Genomic DNA, 20,050 nt, shown 5'->3' on the forward strand with positions numbered 1-20,050 from the left:
CTAGAATGTGCATTAACAACTTACGTTCATTTTCAACTTACGTTCGGCCGTTCGGAACGTAACTAAAACGTAAGTTGAGGAGCGTCTGTACTTCAAGCTCTCCCAGTGGATCCTTAACAAAATAAATACCTTACTCCTGGTTCACTACACACCACTGATCAAAAAAGTGGCTCTTCAACAACCCCATCATGGAAGTCATAGTGAGTAACAAAGGAAAAGAGAAGATTTGCTTCCAAGGATACATGTATACGAAACAGATTGTAAGATCAACTACTATCAGATGGAGATGTGTTAGGAGAACATATTTTTGTAAAGGCACCATGACCACCAGCCTTGATATGACTGATCCTGTACCAGCTAATGACCACAACCACGCTCCTGATTCTGGAGCTATTTCAGCCACAAAATGCATCAACAACATGAAGAGAAAAGCAGCAGAAACAGAAGATAGACCTAGCCAGATTTACAGCAATAACCTGGATAACTTATCGGCTGAAGGAACATTGCGTAACCAAAGATCAAAATGCTATCCATAAGTACCAGAACGACTCGAGGATCTGAAACTTACTGGAGAATGGACAACTACTGCAGCTCCCGAGCCCAAACCATTTTTGTTCCTCGACAATGGACCAGACACTGGCAACCGCATCATTGCGTTTGGTTCTGATGAATCCCTGCGGTTACTTGTTTCTGCTGATACATGGCAATTATGCAATGGCTCCACTAGGATTTCTACAGCTTTATGTAATACGCACCTCAATTGGTAATACTGCAGTTTCTGCTTGTCTGCAGACTAAAACACAAGATACATATGAAACCCTGCTACAAGCAATCATGGATCACTGCCACGAGATTGAGCTCTACCCAGACCCAACAGTCATAATTGTTGACTTCGAGCAGGCGATCATCCAAGCTATCAGCAATGTTTTTGGACCGGAAACACGCACACAAGGTTGTTTCTACCACCTGACTCAGAGTACCTGGAGAAAAATACAGGACCTTGGCCTCACCAACCACTACAAAGAGAGTGAAAACTTTCATAATTTCTGTGGACAGATCGACTCATTGGCATTTATACCAGTTGAAGATGTTCCAGCGGGAATGCAGTTACTCAATGCTAGATGTCCTGATGAAGCAGCTCCCCTGCTAGAGTACTTCGACCAAACTTATGTTTCTGGTACATATGTTCAGAGAAGAAGACGGAACTTCCAGTCAGGCATTCCAGCAGTAAACCTTCGGCGTATTCCAGCAAGATTTCCTACAGAACTTTGGAACATACATCAAACTACCATGAATGACTGTCTAAGAACCAACAACCTATGTGAAGGCTGGAACAACAAGTTTTATCATCTTGTAGGCTACCAGCACCCATCTATCTGGAAACTTATAAGAACAATTAAGAATGAAGAAGCTGTTGTGAGTGCAGTGATAGCAAGAAACTCAGTTGGTGAACCACCCAGGAAGAAAACAAAGAGAGTATATGTCGATCTACAACAAAGACTAAAGAATTTATGCAAAGACTACACAGAAGGAAAAACCTTGATCAAGTGTTACGTGGACTTGGTCACAACATAAGATTCTAGTTATCAAAACAGTGTTCTCATGTCTAAACATATTTCATTTTACTATAATTGTTTTTCATAAAATTTAAATGTATAAACCTATAAAATGGAGGTAAAACAGTTTTCTTTTTTTTACCAATATAATAAATGTAAATAAAAGGTTATATGTGATATATTAATAAAATATATTTGATTCAAAACTGGTTTTCACTTGTGCCATTTTTACCTATTTTTTCATGTGCCATTTTTACCTGTGCCGTTTTTACCGTGCCATTTTTACCTGTGCCATTATTACCGTGCACCCATCAATTACTGTACATCTTTTATTCTATGATTAGGTTCAAATGTTCAATCAACAACCAAGAGTTGAATTATACAACTAAATAATCTCCAAGTGTTAAAAGTAGGCAATTTCAACCATTGCCAAAGAACCCACTTATAATTCTACTATGGAAGTTCAGTGTTTCATGATTTTAGCACTACTGCTACAATCAATCATCATTCATTGCCTTGAATTTCACAAACTGGAAAACTCAAAGCCCCAATGTGACAGCAGGAGTTCTCAGAACTTCCCACAGATCTTTCTGGGTGTGTTGTATCAGTGTGGGGCTTTCCACTGGCTGAAAGTTGTATAAAGGAACGCAGTCGCTGGCTGTCAGCTATTTCATGTGAAAAATGCTACTGAACCTAATTGTTATTATACTGGAATATCCAGTATTTTTGTATTTATGGCCAGATATATGACTGGAAATGATTATAAGTAACCACCAGCTGTGTATTTCTTAAAAATGTGATTTTGGAACCTTATCCATCTTATGTGGCATATCCTTATCACATCATCTTAATGTGAAACTACAGACCAAAATCTTACCTATCCCTTCCAACAATACTACTACCAACACCACCACCATCTGTTCCTGTGGTAATAACTGCTCATGTTTTAACTGAACTTGAAAAGCCATATTACAACATATACCAGTATCCCTTATCAACATTTTAACCACTTCACTCCGGGCCAAAATCTCGCGGGCAGCATTAGCTGCCAGACGTACGATGTTGCGTCATAATACTCGCATCATAAAATATAGTCACCGCTTATATCGATCGTTCTCTCTTTCACCCGTGAATTTTGACAACCATAGAAAATGTGATGAAGCCAGTTTAGAGAGTATGTCAGTTACGCAGGGACAACTACAATAAACATAATCAAGACTCCGATATGGCACCCTCGCGAATCCACTTGCTCCCCATGCCGCCTACGTAGGCGGCACCGTATGGAAGGGGTTAATGCACATTGCACATAAATCTTACCATTGTCTCGCTTTCACAGGTGCAGCTTCACAAAATTTTCCCTAAAATAGAAAAAGAAAAGAAAAATAAATGTCATTTAATATTCACAAATCACATGGTGATGAGACTATGTCATACAAATGTACCCTCTAATTACATATGCAATGGGGTGAAAGTGGAGGGTGAATATATAGGATGCAACTACACGTCTGGGTGGAATGAATTTTTTTTTTTATTACAAATGGTTATCTTGGCTAGAATGAAGAGAAGGCTGCATTTAATTGCAGTATACTGGAAAGAAGCAACACTCATTGGGTCCCATCTCCTACTCTCCAATTTACCATACCTAGCCTCAAATTCATGCACTGTTCCAACTTTATATCCCTGATTTCCAGTTATCATATTTAGGCTTGAATTCATGTTATGTTCGAGCTATATCACCTTCCAACCTATTCTATCTATATGGAAAACTGTATTCTTTCACATCCTTTAGATATGTATTCTTTCTTTATTCTCATGACTTCTTAAAGCCCTCCCATCCTTAATCAAGATATCTCTATAAGTGCATTCTATCCCCATTAGTGACCTGAATGCTGTGATCATATCACCTCTTTCTCTCCAATCTTTCAAAGCTGGCAGACCCAGTGCTTTTAGTCTTTCCTTGTAAGATTTATTTGCCTGGCTGGAGACCAGTTTGGTTGCTGCCCTTTGTATTCTCTCAACCTTGTTTATATACTTTACTCTGTTTGGGGACCATATTACTGATGCACATTTCAGTCTCAGATGGATCAGGGTTTCAAGTTTTTTTTTTTTTCCTCCATATAGTGAAAAACCACTCTAATCTTTTGCAGCAATTCATTTGTCTCTCCCACAATCCTGCTATGTTTTTCAGGTGACAGGTTGTCTTCTATCAACACTCCCATATCTTTCTCCTCTTTTGTTTTTGTAATGGGTTCTTCCTAAGGAATTGTTTAAGGATGGTCTTTTGCCACTATTGCCCATTTCCAACACACTGCATTTTTTGGTATTGAAACTTCATTTTCCATTTTTGGTTTCATGCAAAAATAATGTTTAGATCTTTTTTGCAATAGTTTATAACCCTCCTAGTTTCACTCTTCTCATGATTTTTGCATCATCTGCAAGTGTTGGCATAACTTGTACTTTCCATCATATAATTGATATTGACAAGAAATATTACTGGTACAAGCAATGAACCTTGTGAAACTGCTTGTTACTACTTTCCATCTTGACACCTCATCCTTTACTACTGTCATGTATCTTTCTGTCAAAAAAATCTTTCATATATTCAAGTAGTTTGCCTCTCAATCCTCCGTTTTCCATGCAAGTCAACTGTGAAGTACTTTATCTAAAGCCTTCTCAAGGTCGAGATACACAGTACGCCCACATGCAACAAGTAGATGGTTGTAGACCCCATGTTCTTGCATATGCTAGTCACATTCTTAACAAGCCTGAGTCTCGCTACTCGTACTCTGTCACTCATCTGGAGGCCTTGGCAGTGGTGTGGGCTTTAAAGCATTTGGATATCCTGTTACCATCTACACGGACCACACTGCTGTCACTTAGCTTTTCCAAGGCAGAAATTTAACAGGTTGCCTAGCCAGATGGTTTCTCTGAAGAATTTAACACAACCCTTTAACCCCTTCCATACGGTGCCGCACACGTAGGCGTCATGGGGAGCGAGTGTATTCGCGAGGCTGCCATATCGGCATCTTGATTATATTTATTGTAGTCGCCCCTCCATAATGACATTCTTTCTAATTCTTTTGTAATCGCATTTTCTATGGTTATCAAAATTCACGGGTGAAGAGAGAACGATCGATATAAGCGGTGACTATATTTTATGATGCGAGTATTATTACGACACGTCGTATGGCTGGCATTGGCTGCTGCCACCGAGATCTAAGTCCATGACGCCTACGTGTGCGGCACCGTATGGAAGGGGTTAACATATTCCAGGGCGAAACAATGTTGCTGATACACTTTCGCATAATATCCCTGCTGCTGCTGTTACAGTAATTGACATGAGGACCCTGTTTGGTCTGCTGTTGTCTATGCTTTTGAGTCTGGTGATGATGCAACCTGTCCCAATTTTCCTTGCAAGACAAGGTTCTTATTCGTAATGTGCAAGTGTTTGAGCAGGATGTGGCACAACTAGTGATCCCCGACTCCCTAGTTCCTGTTGTTCTGTCCCTTGCTCATGATGGCCCTCAGGCCAGTCACCCATGTTGTGACAAAACCCTGGCTATGGCATGTAAGAAGTATTATTGGCCAAAAATGCGACTAGACATTACCTCTAATGTAGCCCAATGTAGCTCTTGTGCCCAAAACAAAGGTTCTACACATACTGCTCCTATTATAGAGTACCCTACTCCTTCTCACCTTTTTCAGACTATAGACCTTTTACGACTACCTCATAGTACTCAAGGTTCTATGTACGTCCTTGTGTGTGTGGACCACTTTAGTTGTTTTGTAATATTGCTTCCCTTACGTAACAAGTCTGCTCCAGTAGTAGCCCTTGCTTTAGCTTCTCATGTTTTTGTCCATACACTACTCCTTCAGTGCTCCTTAGTGACAATGGGTCAGAATTTAGGAATGAGGTTTTAGCGAACATTTGTGAGCGTTACGGCATCACGCAAACATTCGTGACTGCTTACCATCCTGCATCCAATGGTCTTGTGGAGAGGACGAATAGGAAGATTTTAGACATACTCAGGCACGTTGCTAGTAACCTTCATGAATCTTGGGAGGATTGGCTTCCCCATGTCAGTGCTTGTATTAACAGCACCATTAATGTCTCTACAGGCAAGACGCCTCATTATGTTATCTATGGAGTGGAAAAAAGGCTCCCTTATGATGTGCTTGATAGTCCTTCTCATCCCCTCTACAATATTGATGACTATGGCCAACTCCAAAGCCACACTTTGCATTCTATTTATAGTTCAGTTAGAAGTCAACTTAATGTTTCCAAGGCCAAGATGTTAAAAAACCACCATCTACTAGGGGTGATCAGAAAGTAATGACAGTCGGACTCGTAGCTGAGAGACTATAAGTGTTGGGGGGGCGGGGAGCAAGGGGCAGCAAGTGTTGCCTGTTGTTACATGTTTGAGCTTGTCGCTGTTTGTCTAGCTTACATTTTATCGTTGCGCTGTGCGATTGCGTCATTGTTGGTTTGCCTCTCTAACCGGAAACATGGATTTTTCGAAAGAAGGCTGCAGATTCTACACCTTCACAAGGTGGAAACTCGGGAAAAAAGCAACGGAGATCAGAGAGGAATTGTTGCAAGTTTTTCCCGAGTCTACTCCATCACTGGAAACTGTTTCCCGCTGGATTCGAGCTTTCGCAGCCGGAAAATTGCAGCTAGAAGATGATCATCGTCCTGGCTGCCCTCGGACATCCGTGACCGAAGCAACGACGGTCCGTGCGCGGGCCATCATTGACGAAGATCCAACTGTTACTCTTCGATTCATATCCTTGGAGCTCGGTGTCAGTTATGGGAGTGCACATGACATCGTGCATGAACACTTAGGGCTGAGGAAGAAGTGTGCTCGATGGATACCTCATTTGCTTACGGAAGAGCAGAAGAGCGAACGGGTGCGGATTTGTCATCTATGGCTGGCTGAATTCGAGCCAAATGGTCCGAAACGGTTCTCAGATGTAGCTACCAGAGATGAGTGTTGGATTTCTTTCTTCACCACCAGAGACAAGCAGTCTAACATGGTGTGGTTGAGTGATGAAGAACCTCGACCTCAGATTCTGAAGGAAGGATTTTGCAGCAGGAAGCGCCTTTTCACCATCTTCTTCAATTCACAAGGACCAATGTGTGTGGATGTAATGCCTCAACAGTGTACTATCACAGCCCAGTACTACACTGATCATGTCCTTCCTCGAGTCCTGGAATATCAGGCCAAGACTGCACCAACCCGTCGCCGATCGCGCCTTTTGCTGCACCATGACAATGCTGCCCCCCACAAAGCTCGCCTCACTGTGCAGTTCCTGGAGCAGCAGGGGATCACACTTCTCCCCCACCCACCCTACTCGCCTGACCTTGCTCCCTGTGATTTTTGGTTGTTTCCAAAGATCAAGGGTGCGATCGCAGGGAAGCTGTTTCATCGCATCCAAGATCTGGCGCGAGCAGTCAATTCAGAGCTACGAGGTATATCGGCTTCTGAGTACCGTGAGTGCTTCATGAAGTGGCGAAAGAGGATGGAACGTTGCATAGAGGCCACTATTTGGATTTACCTCTGTACCGTGAAAATATATGGTATCACTGTCATTACTTTTTGATCACCCCTCGTACATGCTAAGCCTGTTAAAATTAGCATTGGGGGTCATGTGTATAAAAGCATGCCTGACTGCCAATCTAAGCTCAATAGATTTGCAGGTCCCTTTTTTTGTAACAGAACAATTACATCCTAGTAAGTTCAGGATCTTTGTATCTACTTAACCCCTTCCATACGGTGCCGCACACGTAGGCGTCATGGACTTAGATCTCGGTGGCAGCAGCCAATGGCAGCCGTACGTGTCGTAATAATACTCACATCATAAAATATAGTCACCGCTTATATCGATCGTTCTCTCTTCACCCGTGAATTTTGATAACCATAGAAAATGCGATTACAAAAGAATTAGAAAAAATGTCATTATGGAGGGGCGACTACAATAAATATAATCAAGACGCCGATATGGCAGCCTCGCGAATACACTCGCTCCCCATGACGCCTACGTGTGCGTCACCGTATGGAAGGGGTTAAACTGTATTTGTGTATTGCTTATGATGTATTCACGATGTCTTGTATTCTTTGTGATGTTTACCATTTTTGTGTCCCTTTCCTAGGTATAATGTGTAACTATTGTTTAGCTCTTAAGTGTAATGTCTTGAATTGCATTTTGTAATGTTTAGCTATTAAGTGTAATGTCCCAGACATCCGGCAATTGCGGTGTTTTCCTGTGTTTAACTGGCACCAGTTCCTTTGTGTATTTCTAGTTTTGTGTGCAGTTCTTTTTTTAATTTTTTGTGTTTGTGTACAATTCCTTTGTGTATTTCTAGTGTTTGTGTACAGTTCCTTTGTGTATTTCTAGTATTTGTGTACAGTTCCTTTGTGTATTTCTAGTGTTTGTGTATAGTTCCTTTGTGCATTTCTTGTGTTTGTGTACAGTTCCTTTGTGTATTTCTTGTGTTTGTGTACAGTTCCTTTGTGTATTTCTTGTTTTGTGTATGTATTCCTATGTATTGTCCTTATGTCTTGTAATTATATTATTTTTATGTATAGGATGTGCTGATGAGCCAATATCTTTCCACACTTTTGTCATTCCTTTGTGGTGTGTGTGGAGATGTATATGTTGTCCATTTTGTATTGCTGTGGTCAATTGTTTTTCTTGTTTGCTCGGTGGGGTCACAGAGTGGTGGTGGCCAAGCCATGTAATGGTGACATAATATTCCTTGTTTGTTGTACATACCTATTTGCAACATTGTTTATTTATTATTATACATACATATACCAGGGATTTTTCCCCCTTACAAGGGAGGTAGCCAAAAAGGAAAAGGCATAAAATCATTCCCACTCATTCCATCCCTGAATACACTCCACACCCCTCCACCCTTCCTCTTATCTTAGCACCTCCTGGATGACGGGTCATCCCTGCACCTTGTCCACTGCCCTGGGTCACAAGCAGTGTCGCAAGACACAGCACATCCACAGCAAGGCTGCTTCATTAAATCATACATACATACATACATATACCAAGGCTTTTTCCCCCTTCCAAGGGAGGTAGCCACAAAGGGAAAGGCATAAAAACACTCCCACCCATTTCATCCCTAAATACACTCCACACCCCTCCCACCCTTCCTCTCATCTGAGCACCTCCTGGATGACGGGTCATCCCTGAACCCTGCCCACCGCCCTGGGTCAGAAGCAGTGTCGCAAGACACAGCACATCCACAGCAAGGCCGCTTCATTTAATCGGCGACCCCCCCTCTCCGTCCCCCTTTGCATATAAGGAGAGGACGGGGAGAAATCCCTTCGGGCTGCGTCAAAATTTACTCACACATACTACCCCACCCCCCCGCCCATTCCTCCTCATGCAGTCACAACATCATTCATATACAACCATTCTCCACTCACCTCTGTCTTCCGTCCTCTCCCTTCCTTCCTCAACAGACATTCCCCTCTTCCCCAAAGCCCCCTTCACCCCATCCATCCACCTCATCCTAGGACGTCCCCTCATGTTCACTCCCTCCACATCTGCCTTCCATACCTCTTTTACTAGTCTTTCTTCACTCATTCTTTCCATGTGTCCAAACCATCCTAATATTCTTTCATCAACCCTCTCTCCCAAATCCTTTTTCACCCCTGTTCTCCTCCTCACCTCCTCATTTCTCACTCTATCTAGCCTAGTAACCCCCACCATACTTCTCAGACACCTCATCTCAAACACATTCAAACTCCTTCTCTCTTCTTCTCTTATGTTCCACGTTTCTGCCCCATACAGTGCTGTTGGCACAATCACTCCTTCATACAGTCTCCTCTTCGCATCCATTCCCAAATGTCTATTTCTCATTACACTCTTTAAACCACCAAGGCATTTACTCGCTTCTCTCAATCTACATTCTACCTCCACCTTCACTCCACCTTTTCCTGCTACACTTGCACCCAAGTATCTAAAACTATCCACTTCCTCCAGTCGCTCTCCCTTAATGTTCACTTCCAGTCTACTGCCTCTTTCACCCCTTGTACATCTCATCACCTTACTTTTACCCACATTTATCTTTAGCTTTCTTCTATCACATACTCTCCCAAACTCTGCCACCAGCTTCCTCAATCCCTCCTCTGACCCTGCCACAAGCGCAGTGTCGTCCGCAAACAACAGCTGGCTCACCTCCCACTTTTCTCCATTTTCTTTAACCATCTCCAATCCCTGACTCACTACCCTAGCATTCACCTCTCGCACCACCCCATCCATGTATAAGTTGAACAGCCAGGGCGACATAACGCATCCTTGACGAAGTCCCACCTTTACTTCAAACCACTCACTCTCTCCATTTCCAATCCTAACACATGCTCTACTACTCACATAAAAACTCTTGACAGCTCCCAAAAGCTTTCCTCCTATCCCATAAATCTGCATAACCTCCCACAGTGCCTTTCTGTCTACCCTATCATAAGCCTTTTCCAGATCCATAAAAGCCCAAAAAACATCCTTCCCCTTTCCTATAGCTTTCTCACATATCTGTCTTACCACAAAGATCTGATCTACACAACCTCTACCCATCCTAAATCCACACTGTTCCTCACCAATTACTCCTTCTGTTCCTCTCCTAATCCTCTCAATTAAGATTCTCCCATAAGCCTTCCCTACTACACTCAACAGGCTAATCCCTCTGAAATTACTACATTCACACTTGTCCCCTTTTCCCTTGTAAAGAGGAACTATACATGCACTACTCCAGTCCTCCGGTACTCTACCCTCTCTCCAGCAAACATTAAATAATCTCACCAACCAGTCCACCATCACTGAACCTCCCTTTTTCAGACATTCTGCATGACATCCATCCAGACCAGGTGCCTTACCTGCTTTCATCATCTTTACAACTGCCTTCACCTCATCCTTCCTTATTTCTCCTCCATTCTCCTCACTCATCACTCTCATTTTCTTCGTATTTCCCACTGCAGCTATCTTTCCTTCCCTATCCTCCTTCACATTCAGCAACTCCCTAAAATATTCTGCCCATCTTCCCCTCACTGCCATCTCTTCCATTATCAACTCTCCATCTGTACCTTTTACCTTTTCTTCCCTACTTGATTCGCCTCCTCTTCCTCTCTTAATTTCTTTCCAAAACATATTTTTATTACTTTCAAAATTTTCTGTCATACTCCTACCCCATTTCACATCTGCTCTCCTCTTTGCCTCCTTTACCTTTTGCTTTACTTCTCTTTTCTTTTCTTTGTACGTCTCATATGACTCCCCTGTCCTCTTTTGTAACCAATCTGTGAATGCTCGCTTCTTCTCTTCTACAACCTTCTTTGTTTCCTCATCCCACCATTCACTACCCTGTCTTCTATTTCCCCCTGTCCTTCTTGTTCCACACACCATCCTTGCACACTTTAAGACTCCCTCCTTGAACCATCCCCATGCCTCCTCCACCCCCATCTCTGCTCCATCCTTTACTCCCTCCCTCCCACTCCTCCTTCAGCTTCTTTTCGTACTCCTTCTCCTTTTCCTTTTCATTCAAGGAGTTCACTCTAAGAACCTCCCTACCTTTTGTCCCTTTCCTCCTTCTCCATCTATCCTCCACTCTCAACTTACCTTCCACCAAAAAATGATCTGATATTCCCCCACCCTCTCCCCTTAGCACATGTACATCCTTAACTCTTCCTATCATAATCCTATTTACCACTACATAATCCATTAGCGCTCTATCTACCACCCTTCCCTCCACCACCCTCTCCCATGTGTACTTATGCTTGACTTTCTTCCGAAACACTGTATTTGCTATCATCAACTCTCTTTCTAGACACATTTCCACCATCAACTCTCCACTACGATTCTTTCCTGGAACTCCACACTTCCCAACCACTCCATCGATTGGACCATTTCCCACTCTAGCATTAAGGTCTCCCAGTACTATTACATTGACATTCCTTCCTAAACCCTCTATGCACTCATTTAAATCTATCCAAAAGGCCTCCCTTTCTTCCAAGCTCTTCTCACTGCCCGGCCCATATGCACTTACAAAGACCCACATCTCCTTTCCCAGTTTCACCTTCATCCACATTATCCTTGAGGAAACCTCCTTCCACTCCACTACCCCTTTACCTATCTCCTCACTTACAAGAATAGCCACCCCTTCCCTCCCTCGCCCTCTCTTCACTCCTGATAACCTCCCACTTACACTCCCAAACATACACTCACCCTTCCCTTTCAACTTAGTTTCACTCAAAGCCAACACATCCAACTTTCTTCTCACAAACATACTACCTATCTCTTCCCTTTTACTCTCATCTGTACCACATCCACGCACATTAAAAGACCCAAACCTTAGGGTGCTGGCCCGAGGCCCGCCAGCACCCCTTATGCCTTCACTTTTGTCTTTAGGATGTGTGCCCCGTGGGGCTACAGGGAGAAGGATGCCTAGTCCCTCTCCCCGTCCCTTTCTTCTCGCCTCTTACGATCCAAGTGGGAAAACTTGGTGGCAGTATTCTTTTCCCCCACCACAGGGAATTCCCCCAATCAGAAAGAGAATACTCAGAGAAATGGTACAGGACAGCAACAAGGGGTTGGGGGACAGCATAACGGAGGGACAGTCGTAGTAAATCATAATAAAAGGAAAAGACGGGGAGAAATCCCTTCAGGCTGCGTCAAATTTTGCTCACACATACTACCTCATCCCCCCACCCATTCCACCTCATGCATCACAACATCATCCATATGCAACCATTCTCCATTCACCCCTGTCTTCTGTTCTCTCCCGTCCTTCCTCAACAGACATTCCCCTCTTCCCCAAAGCCCCCTTCACCCCATCCCTCATGTTCACTCCCTCCACATCTGCCTTCCATACCTCTATTACTAGTCTTTCTTCATTCATTCTTTCCATGTGTCCAAACCATCCTAATATTCTTTCATCAACCCTATCTCCCAACTCCCTTTCCACCCCCATTCTTCTCCTCACCTCCTCATTTCTCACTATCTAGCCTAGTAACCCCCATCATACTTCTCAGACACCTCATCTCAAACACATTCAAACTCCTCTCTTATGTCCCATGTTTCTGCCCCATACAGTGCTGTTGGCACAATCACTCCTTCATACAGTCTCCTCTTAGCATCCATTCCCAAATGTCTATTCCTCATTACACTCTTCAATCCACCAAGGCATTTACTCGCTTCTCTCAATCTACATTCTACCTCCACCTTCACTCCACCTTTTCCTGCCACATTCACAACCAAGTATCTAAAACTATCCACTTCCTCCAGTCGCTCTCCCTTAATGCTCACTTCCAGTCTACTGCCACTTTCACCCCTTGTACATTTCATCACCTTACTTTTACCCACATTTATCTTTAGCTTTCTTCTATCACATACTCTGTCACCAACTTCCTCATTCCCTCCTCCGATCCTGCCACAAGCGCAGTGTTGTCCACAAACAACAGCTGGCTCACCTCCCACTATTCTCCACTTTCTTTAACCATCTCTAATCCCTGACCCACTACCCTTGCATTTACCTCTTGCACTAACCCATCCATGTATAAGTTGAACAGCCAGGGCGACATAACGCATCCTTGACGAAGTCCCACCTTTACTTTGAACCACTCACTCTCTCCATTTCTAATACTGACACAAGCTCTACTACTCTCATAAAAACTCTTGACAGCTCCTAGAAGCTTTCCTCCTATCCCAAATATCTGCAATACCTCCCACAGTGCCTTTCTGTTTACCCTATCGTAAGCCTTTTTCAGATCCATAAAAGCCCAAAAAACATCCTTACCTTTCCCTATAGCTTTCTCACATATTTGTCTTACCACAAAGATCTGATCTACACAACCACTACCCATCCTAAATCCACACTGTTCTTCACCAATTACTCCCTCTGTTCCTCTCCTAATCCTCTCAATCAAGAGTCCTCCCATAAGCCTTCCCAACTACACTTAACAGGCTAATCCCTCTGAAACTACTACATTCACACTTGTCTCCTTTTCCCGTGTAAAGTGGAACTATACAGGCACTCCTCCAGTCCTCCGGCACTCTACCCTCTCTCCAGCAAACATTAAATAACCTCACCAGCCAGTCCACCATCACTGTACTTCCTTTTTTTAAGACATTCTGCATGGCATCCATCCAGACCAGGCGCCTTACCTGCTTTCATCATCTTAACAACTGCCTTCACTTCATTCTTCCTTATTTCTCCTCCATTTTCCTCACTCATCACTCTCATTTTCTTAGCATTTCCCACTGCAACTATCTTTCTCTCCCTATCCTCCTTCACATTTGGCAACTCCCTAAAATATTCTGCCCATCTTCCCCTTACTGCCTTCTCTTCCATTATCATCTCTCCATCTGCACCTTTTACCTTTTCTTCTCTACTTGATTCGCTTCCTCTTCCTCTCTTAATTTCTTTCCAAAACATCTTTTTATTTCTTTAAAAAATTTCTGTCATACTCTTACCCCACTTCACATCTGCTCTCCTCTTTGCCTCCTTTACCTTTTGCTTGACTTTTCTTTTCTTTGTACCTCTCATATGACTCCCTCGTCCTATTTTGTAACCAATCTGTGAAAGCTCGCTTCTTCTCTTCTACAACCTTCTTTGTTTCCTCATCCCACCATTCACTACCCTTCCTTCTGTCCTTCTTGTTCCACACACCATCTTTGCACACTTTGTGACTCCCTCCTTGAACCATCCCCATTACTCCTCCACACCTACCTCTACTCTATCCTTCACTCCCTCCCACTCCTTCAGCTTCTTCTTGTACTCCTTCTCCTTTTCATTTAAAGAGTTCACTCTAAGCCCTCCCTACCTTTTGTCCCTTTCCTCTTTCTCCATCTATCCTCCACTCTCAACTTACCTTCCACCAAAAAATTATCTGATATTCCCCCACTCTCCCCTTAGCACATGTACATCCTTAACTCTTCCTGTCATAATCCTATTTACCACTACATAATCCATCAACGCTCTACCTACCACCCTTCCATCCACCACCCTCTCCCAGTGTACTTATGCTTGACTTTCTTCCGAAACACTGTATTTGCTATCATCAACTCTCTAGACACATTTCCACCATCAACTCTATAGACACTACGATTCTTTCTTGGAACTCCACATTTCCCAACCACTCCATCAATTGGACCATTTCCTACCCTAGCATTAAGGTCTCCCAATACTATTACATTGCATTTCTCCCTAAATTCTCTATACATTAATTTAAATCTATCCAAAAGGCCTCCCTTTCTTCTACACTTTTCTCACTGCCAGGCCCATATGCATTTACAAAGACCCACATCTCCTTTCCCAGTTTCACCTTCATCCACATTATCCTTGAGGAAACCTCCTTCTACTCCACTACCCGTTTACCTATCTCTTCACTTACTAGAATAGCCACCCCTTCCCTCCCTCGCCCTCTCTTTACTCCTGATAACCTCCCACTTACACTCATCCTTCCCTTTCAACTTAGTTTCACTCAAAGCCAACACATTCATCTTTCTTCTCACAAACATACTACCTATCTCTTCCCTTTTACTCTCATCTGTACCACATCCACGCACATTAAGACCCAAACCTTAGGGTGCTGGTCCGAAAACTCCCAGACCCTCTTATGCCTTTACTTTTTCGTTTAGGAATGTCCCCTGTGGGGCTACAAGGAGAAGGATGCGTAGTCCCAATCCCCATCCCTTTCTTCTCGCCTCTTGCGATCCACATGGAAATATTTGCTGGCAGTATTCTTTTCCCCCACCACAGAAAATGAATACTCAGAGAAATGGTACAGGACAGTAACAAGGGGTTGGGAGACAGCATAACAGAGGGACAGTCATAGTATAAAAGTGTCATCATTTCTCTATTAACAGAGTTTTCCTCTATCATAGACAAAATGATGTGTGACTCTGGTCCGTAGGGGCGCCCCATATAGACCCTTAAGTATCAACTGCATGCTACTTTGCCACAATAACAAGCAGCCAATACCCCAGACGGGGTATTATTATACATTTAATATATTGTGAGAACCAAGTGTTCATTTAAGGGGATCATCCATCAGAAAATCACCATTTTTTTTTTAATTACGAAATTCTGAAAATATTTCCTCTAAAAGTGTTGCTCATAAGCTATCTCGTGGCTGAGTATGGAAGCTGTATCTTGATTTTTACTATCTAAAAAAAATATAATACAGTACCCCCCACCCTACTGTGGCTGGGTCGTGTGCACTGCGTACTGCATATTACGTTTTCTGTTGTTACATATATTTGCTAACAAAAGAAGCTGTGTATTTTCCACAATATTTATGCTTTTGTATGATAAATAATAGCATACGAGCTAATATGTTGACAGATGCTGTGACAGATGGTGTGACAGTTGACACAGTATTATGGGAAGGCAATACGTGATTGTGTGAATACTGACGTTCAGACAATGCGTAAAGCTATCATGGCCTCCTACCTGCATTCTGTCAGCACAGATGAGAAGCCATTGCATTCTTACTGTCCTAAGGAGGAGACTCGTGGTGTTTTTTTTCCAGAGAGCACTAGCCAGGCAAGAGGAACCCGAGTCTCACAGAGTCAAGAAGCCGTTCCTGGCGAAGATTCCCACTGAGAAGCGGAAATCCATCAAGTCCTCTCCTCTACAGAGCTTTTAGAGAAATGCCTCAAGGAAAGGACACAAAACCAAAGTGAAAGCTTCCATGCAAAGATCTGGGCTTTGAGTTCAAAGAGGAAGTTTGCATCAGCAGCTAGAGTTCAATTCTGTGCTCAAGTTACAGTTTTGAACCACATCTTTGGTTATGAACTTGCATATATGCCATCAGCAAGAGGGACAACAACCAGTGATGCCATAAAACAGCTTAGGATGGCAGATAAAGATCGTCTGTCGCCAAAGATGCATCGCGCCAAGAAAAGGAAAAGTGCAATATAACCCTGGTGGATACTAACTGGATTCATCATATAAACCTGTAATTAATCAAAAGCTGGCAACAAAGAGTAGGGTTGTGCCTATGATACCCTTTCAACACCATAACATCCTAAATGATGAAAGGGGACCAGTAACCATGAACAAAAAAACTATGACGCTCATTCCTGAAAAACTTGATTTTTGCACATTTAACTTGATTCAAATCCAAAACGCCTTCACTGATTTTTAACTACAAATCCTTTTCGGATTCAGCATAATTGGGAGAACATTTGGAGGCAGATTTATGTCCTTCTGTCAAGGACTAGTAGGATTTTTTCATATATATATATTTTGATTTTTTTTTTTTTCATCAACTTTGGATTTTTTTTTCTCATAATAGACTGATCAGAACATCATAATTCTGCCTCCGTTTCTTCATCTATCTTAGCCCATTATAAAGACAAAAAATAATCAATATCCAGTCAAAGGTCTATCCTCTGAATCAATTTCAAAATTTTCAAAAATTACCCCTCGAAAATAAAAATAAAAAGTCACAATAAAAAAAGTATAAGCATAAATGACTTGAAAACTCGGTGGTATCTTCTCTGAGACAAGACAGTTACTAGGAAAAAATCTCAGCCACTTTCACCCCAAACTAAAAAAGTTCGATTTTCTAATGGACGATCCCCTTAAGCTTGTATGTTTTTTCCGCCAAGTCTGAGCTTGTTCGTGTCAATTGGCATCATATTCAGCCTTGGTTTGGCTTACAAAGCGACCGCATGTTTGTCTTTGCAGTGCTTTATCCTTTGTAGTGCTTAATCCAATTCTGAATAATATAGTATTTTGCATTCTTAATTGGTTTAATTGGCCACACCCAGTACACTCTTTCTCTAGCACCACTTCAATCACTCTCTAGAACTTAAAAAGTTTGACACATAAGCTACTTGATCTGAGCCAATCTGATTGTCAGAGTTCATCTCTTCAAGATATTTGGTTGATTGATCTTTCACATAATATCACTATTGTGCTGGTCAGTGATACCAGCCTATAACTTAATTGTTCCTTACCACCTTTGTGAATTGGTACCACATTTGTCTTTTTTCCAATCAAGTTTGAGAGCCTATCAGGTCTAAGCTTTGAATGAAGGTATGGTTGTACTCACTGGGTTTTATGAAGCAGACTTGGAATATAAAGGTGGCAAAAAAGATATAGACTGAATATTTTTTAGGTGAAGTGATAAGATATACAATGTTATAAGAATGAAGTTATTGGATTGGGAACAGTGAGTGCTGAGGTGGTTTAGGTACAAGGAAAGAATCAACGAGGAAAGACTAGTAAAAATATTTTGTGAGAAGCCAAAATGGATAGAGTGAGTTTGATAGAAGACCAAGAATAAGACAGATGTGAAAGGGAAATGGGATGCACATGGAATATGCATAATATCTAAAGAAAAAACTGAAGGTTAGTCTCAAATTTACAAGGTGTCCACCAAGCCCATATACTATTGTTGAGCCATGATACACAAACCATATACTTTCACATTCTACCTAAACAAGTACTTGAAATTTACAAGGTAGGTCCTAAAACACCAACAAAACAACAAACAAAATCATCATCATACAACAAAATGACATAATTTGCTATAAAACAAAAGGAAATTCAAATGAGATTTTATTTTTCCCATCCATGGTAAACATTTTTTAAGAGGCAAATATGGTTACAAGGATATAAAATGTAATTTGCAACAATTAAATATTGACAATATTTTTGTACTTTTCTGAATAAATATATATAAAGGTAAAGAATTTTTATAGAGGGCTACCCCTTTCCTTAACCAAAACAAGGATGTCAGAAATCAATGGTTTAATGTGATTCATGTGAACCTGATAACTCGTTTTCATTTTTTTTTCTCGGGGGGGACAATCCACTCTCTCTTAGGGTTAGTGAAGTGAATTTTGGTAGAATTAACAGTAGAATTGCATGAATAAAACAGATTTCTGACATCTTTTCATGAGAAATCAACCAAACCTAACATAACTCAATCCATCCTAGGTCAATGATTTGATTTTGTGCACATGTATTTTTACTTTCTTATCTATCAAATTTCCTTTTGATACAATATTGCTGCAGAAAGGAATAACTGCACTATTTCATTTCTAAAATAATATACAATACACACTTTCCTTACCTCTCCACTATTACTGTTTACATGGATGATCATGCTGAGTGTCAAAGGGGAGCACATACATTACAGCCAAGAAACTTATACCATGGAAACCATGTATTTACAGATTTTCATTTAAGAAAAATTGGAGTATTTGATGAACCAAGCTGATAAATAATTAGAAAAATGAGGCACAGTATAGATCTCTGGAAATTATGCCAAAAATATCTTAGTGTTTGGACCTTTTCACATTCTAAATGACAAGATCATCCCTAAGCAGCTTTCCTTACACTCATAATGGTGGTAAAATGAGTGACATTGTCCAAATTGGATGGGTCCTAGATTTGCTAAGTCCACCTGCATTACACATCCTACAACCTGATCTGCCCTTATATCCAGTACACCACACAACTGAGAATTCTGTCACTGGGTCATGCTATATCACTTCCATAACACCACCTACCAAAGGCAGCAAATATGTTAAGTATTCCATCACCATTCCTTCAAGATAATCTATATAATATATATCAAATTACTTTTTTGCCCTTATACGAAGTGGCCAGCCAAGGTACCCATCCCATTCCCACCAATCACGATTTTTTTCCTGTCTATCTTTGTTCCTTGTTTATGAGTAACTATCCCTGCCCCCCACCCATTGCCTGGGTCTGAAGAATGCAGCAAAGGGGTAAAATAAAAATTCTGTCCTTGGGGGCATGAGAACTAACGTGAACTCTTCCTACTTGTAATGTAACCATACATCAACATTCCAAGTTCGGAATCTGTTGAACTATATGGCGAGAAATGTTTATATACAGGGAATTCCTTCTTCAACTTTAACAAAAATCAGAAAAAAAATTGGATCATGTTCTGTAAAAACGAACACAGATCAAAATAATGAGAAGCAAATCTTATCAGATATTCTACAACACGTACATACTTTTACACACAACACGTACATACATTGTTATTACTTTCTACTACGAAATCAATAAGTAATATACACTACATCTATTACTATATCTACTATGAGTACCCAGGTATATACGAAACCCTAAAAATATAAAGGTCTTACTGTCTTAGTGAACTACGCAAAACACAAAATCTTGCTGTCTCCTGCAGGTCCTGGCTGTTCGCTTGCGAATGTTCCAAACGTACAAGATAAACAATGTTACCAGCTATCGCATTAAAACGTAATATTAAAAATATCATTGTGAGGTGCTAGCAATATAACAAGCAACACCTATTACTGCTAATACTGCTTTTCTTCAACTCTTAATAATTAGGCTAATGCCTGTCATTATTTGTATCCTTGCATTAGTAGTAATATCTGAAATAGTGGCACTTTCGTTGGCATTGCTTGTATGTGTTGTCATTGTCATGCCGTAATTGGATGGAAATAAATACAAACTTTTCCTAAATTATTTGTAA

At 41.5% G+C, this 20,050-nt stretch overlaps 1 protein-coding gene across 3 annotated transcripts in view; it reads right to left on the reverse strand.

Annotated features, from left to right (window-relative positions):
* LOC143041536 (uncharacterized) overlaps positions 1-19,848 on the reverse strand; it is a 127,189-nt gene extending 107,341 nt beyond the window's left edge. Inside the window, exons 1-2 of one of the 3 annotated variants that reach the window (XM_076213524.1) lie at positions 19,695-19,848; positions 2,874-2,914 (exon numbers count right to left, since the gene is read on the reverse strand). In XM_076213524.1, the coding sequence (XP_076069639.1) occupies positions 2,874-2,876 (3 nt within the window). In that variant the 5' untranslated portion in view covers positions 2,877-2,914; positions 19,695-19,848. Of the gene's footprint in view, positions 1-2,873; positions 2,915-18,646; positions 18,666-19,694 lie in introns of those variants that run through there. The other 2 variants (XM_076213525.1, XM_076213526.1) reach the window with 2 other exon arrangements.
* Positions 19,849-20,050: the final 202 nt, after the last annotated feature.

Source organism: Oratosquilla oratoria, chromosome 31 (genome assembly GCF_046742065.1).
Source record: "Oratosquilla oratoria isolate Oo_2021 chromosome 31, ASM4674206v1, whole genome shotgun sequence".
NCBI classification, from domain to species: domain Eukaryota; kingdom Metazoa; phylum Arthropoda; class Malacostraca; order Stomatopoda; family Squillidae; genus Oratosquilla; species Oratosquilla oratoria.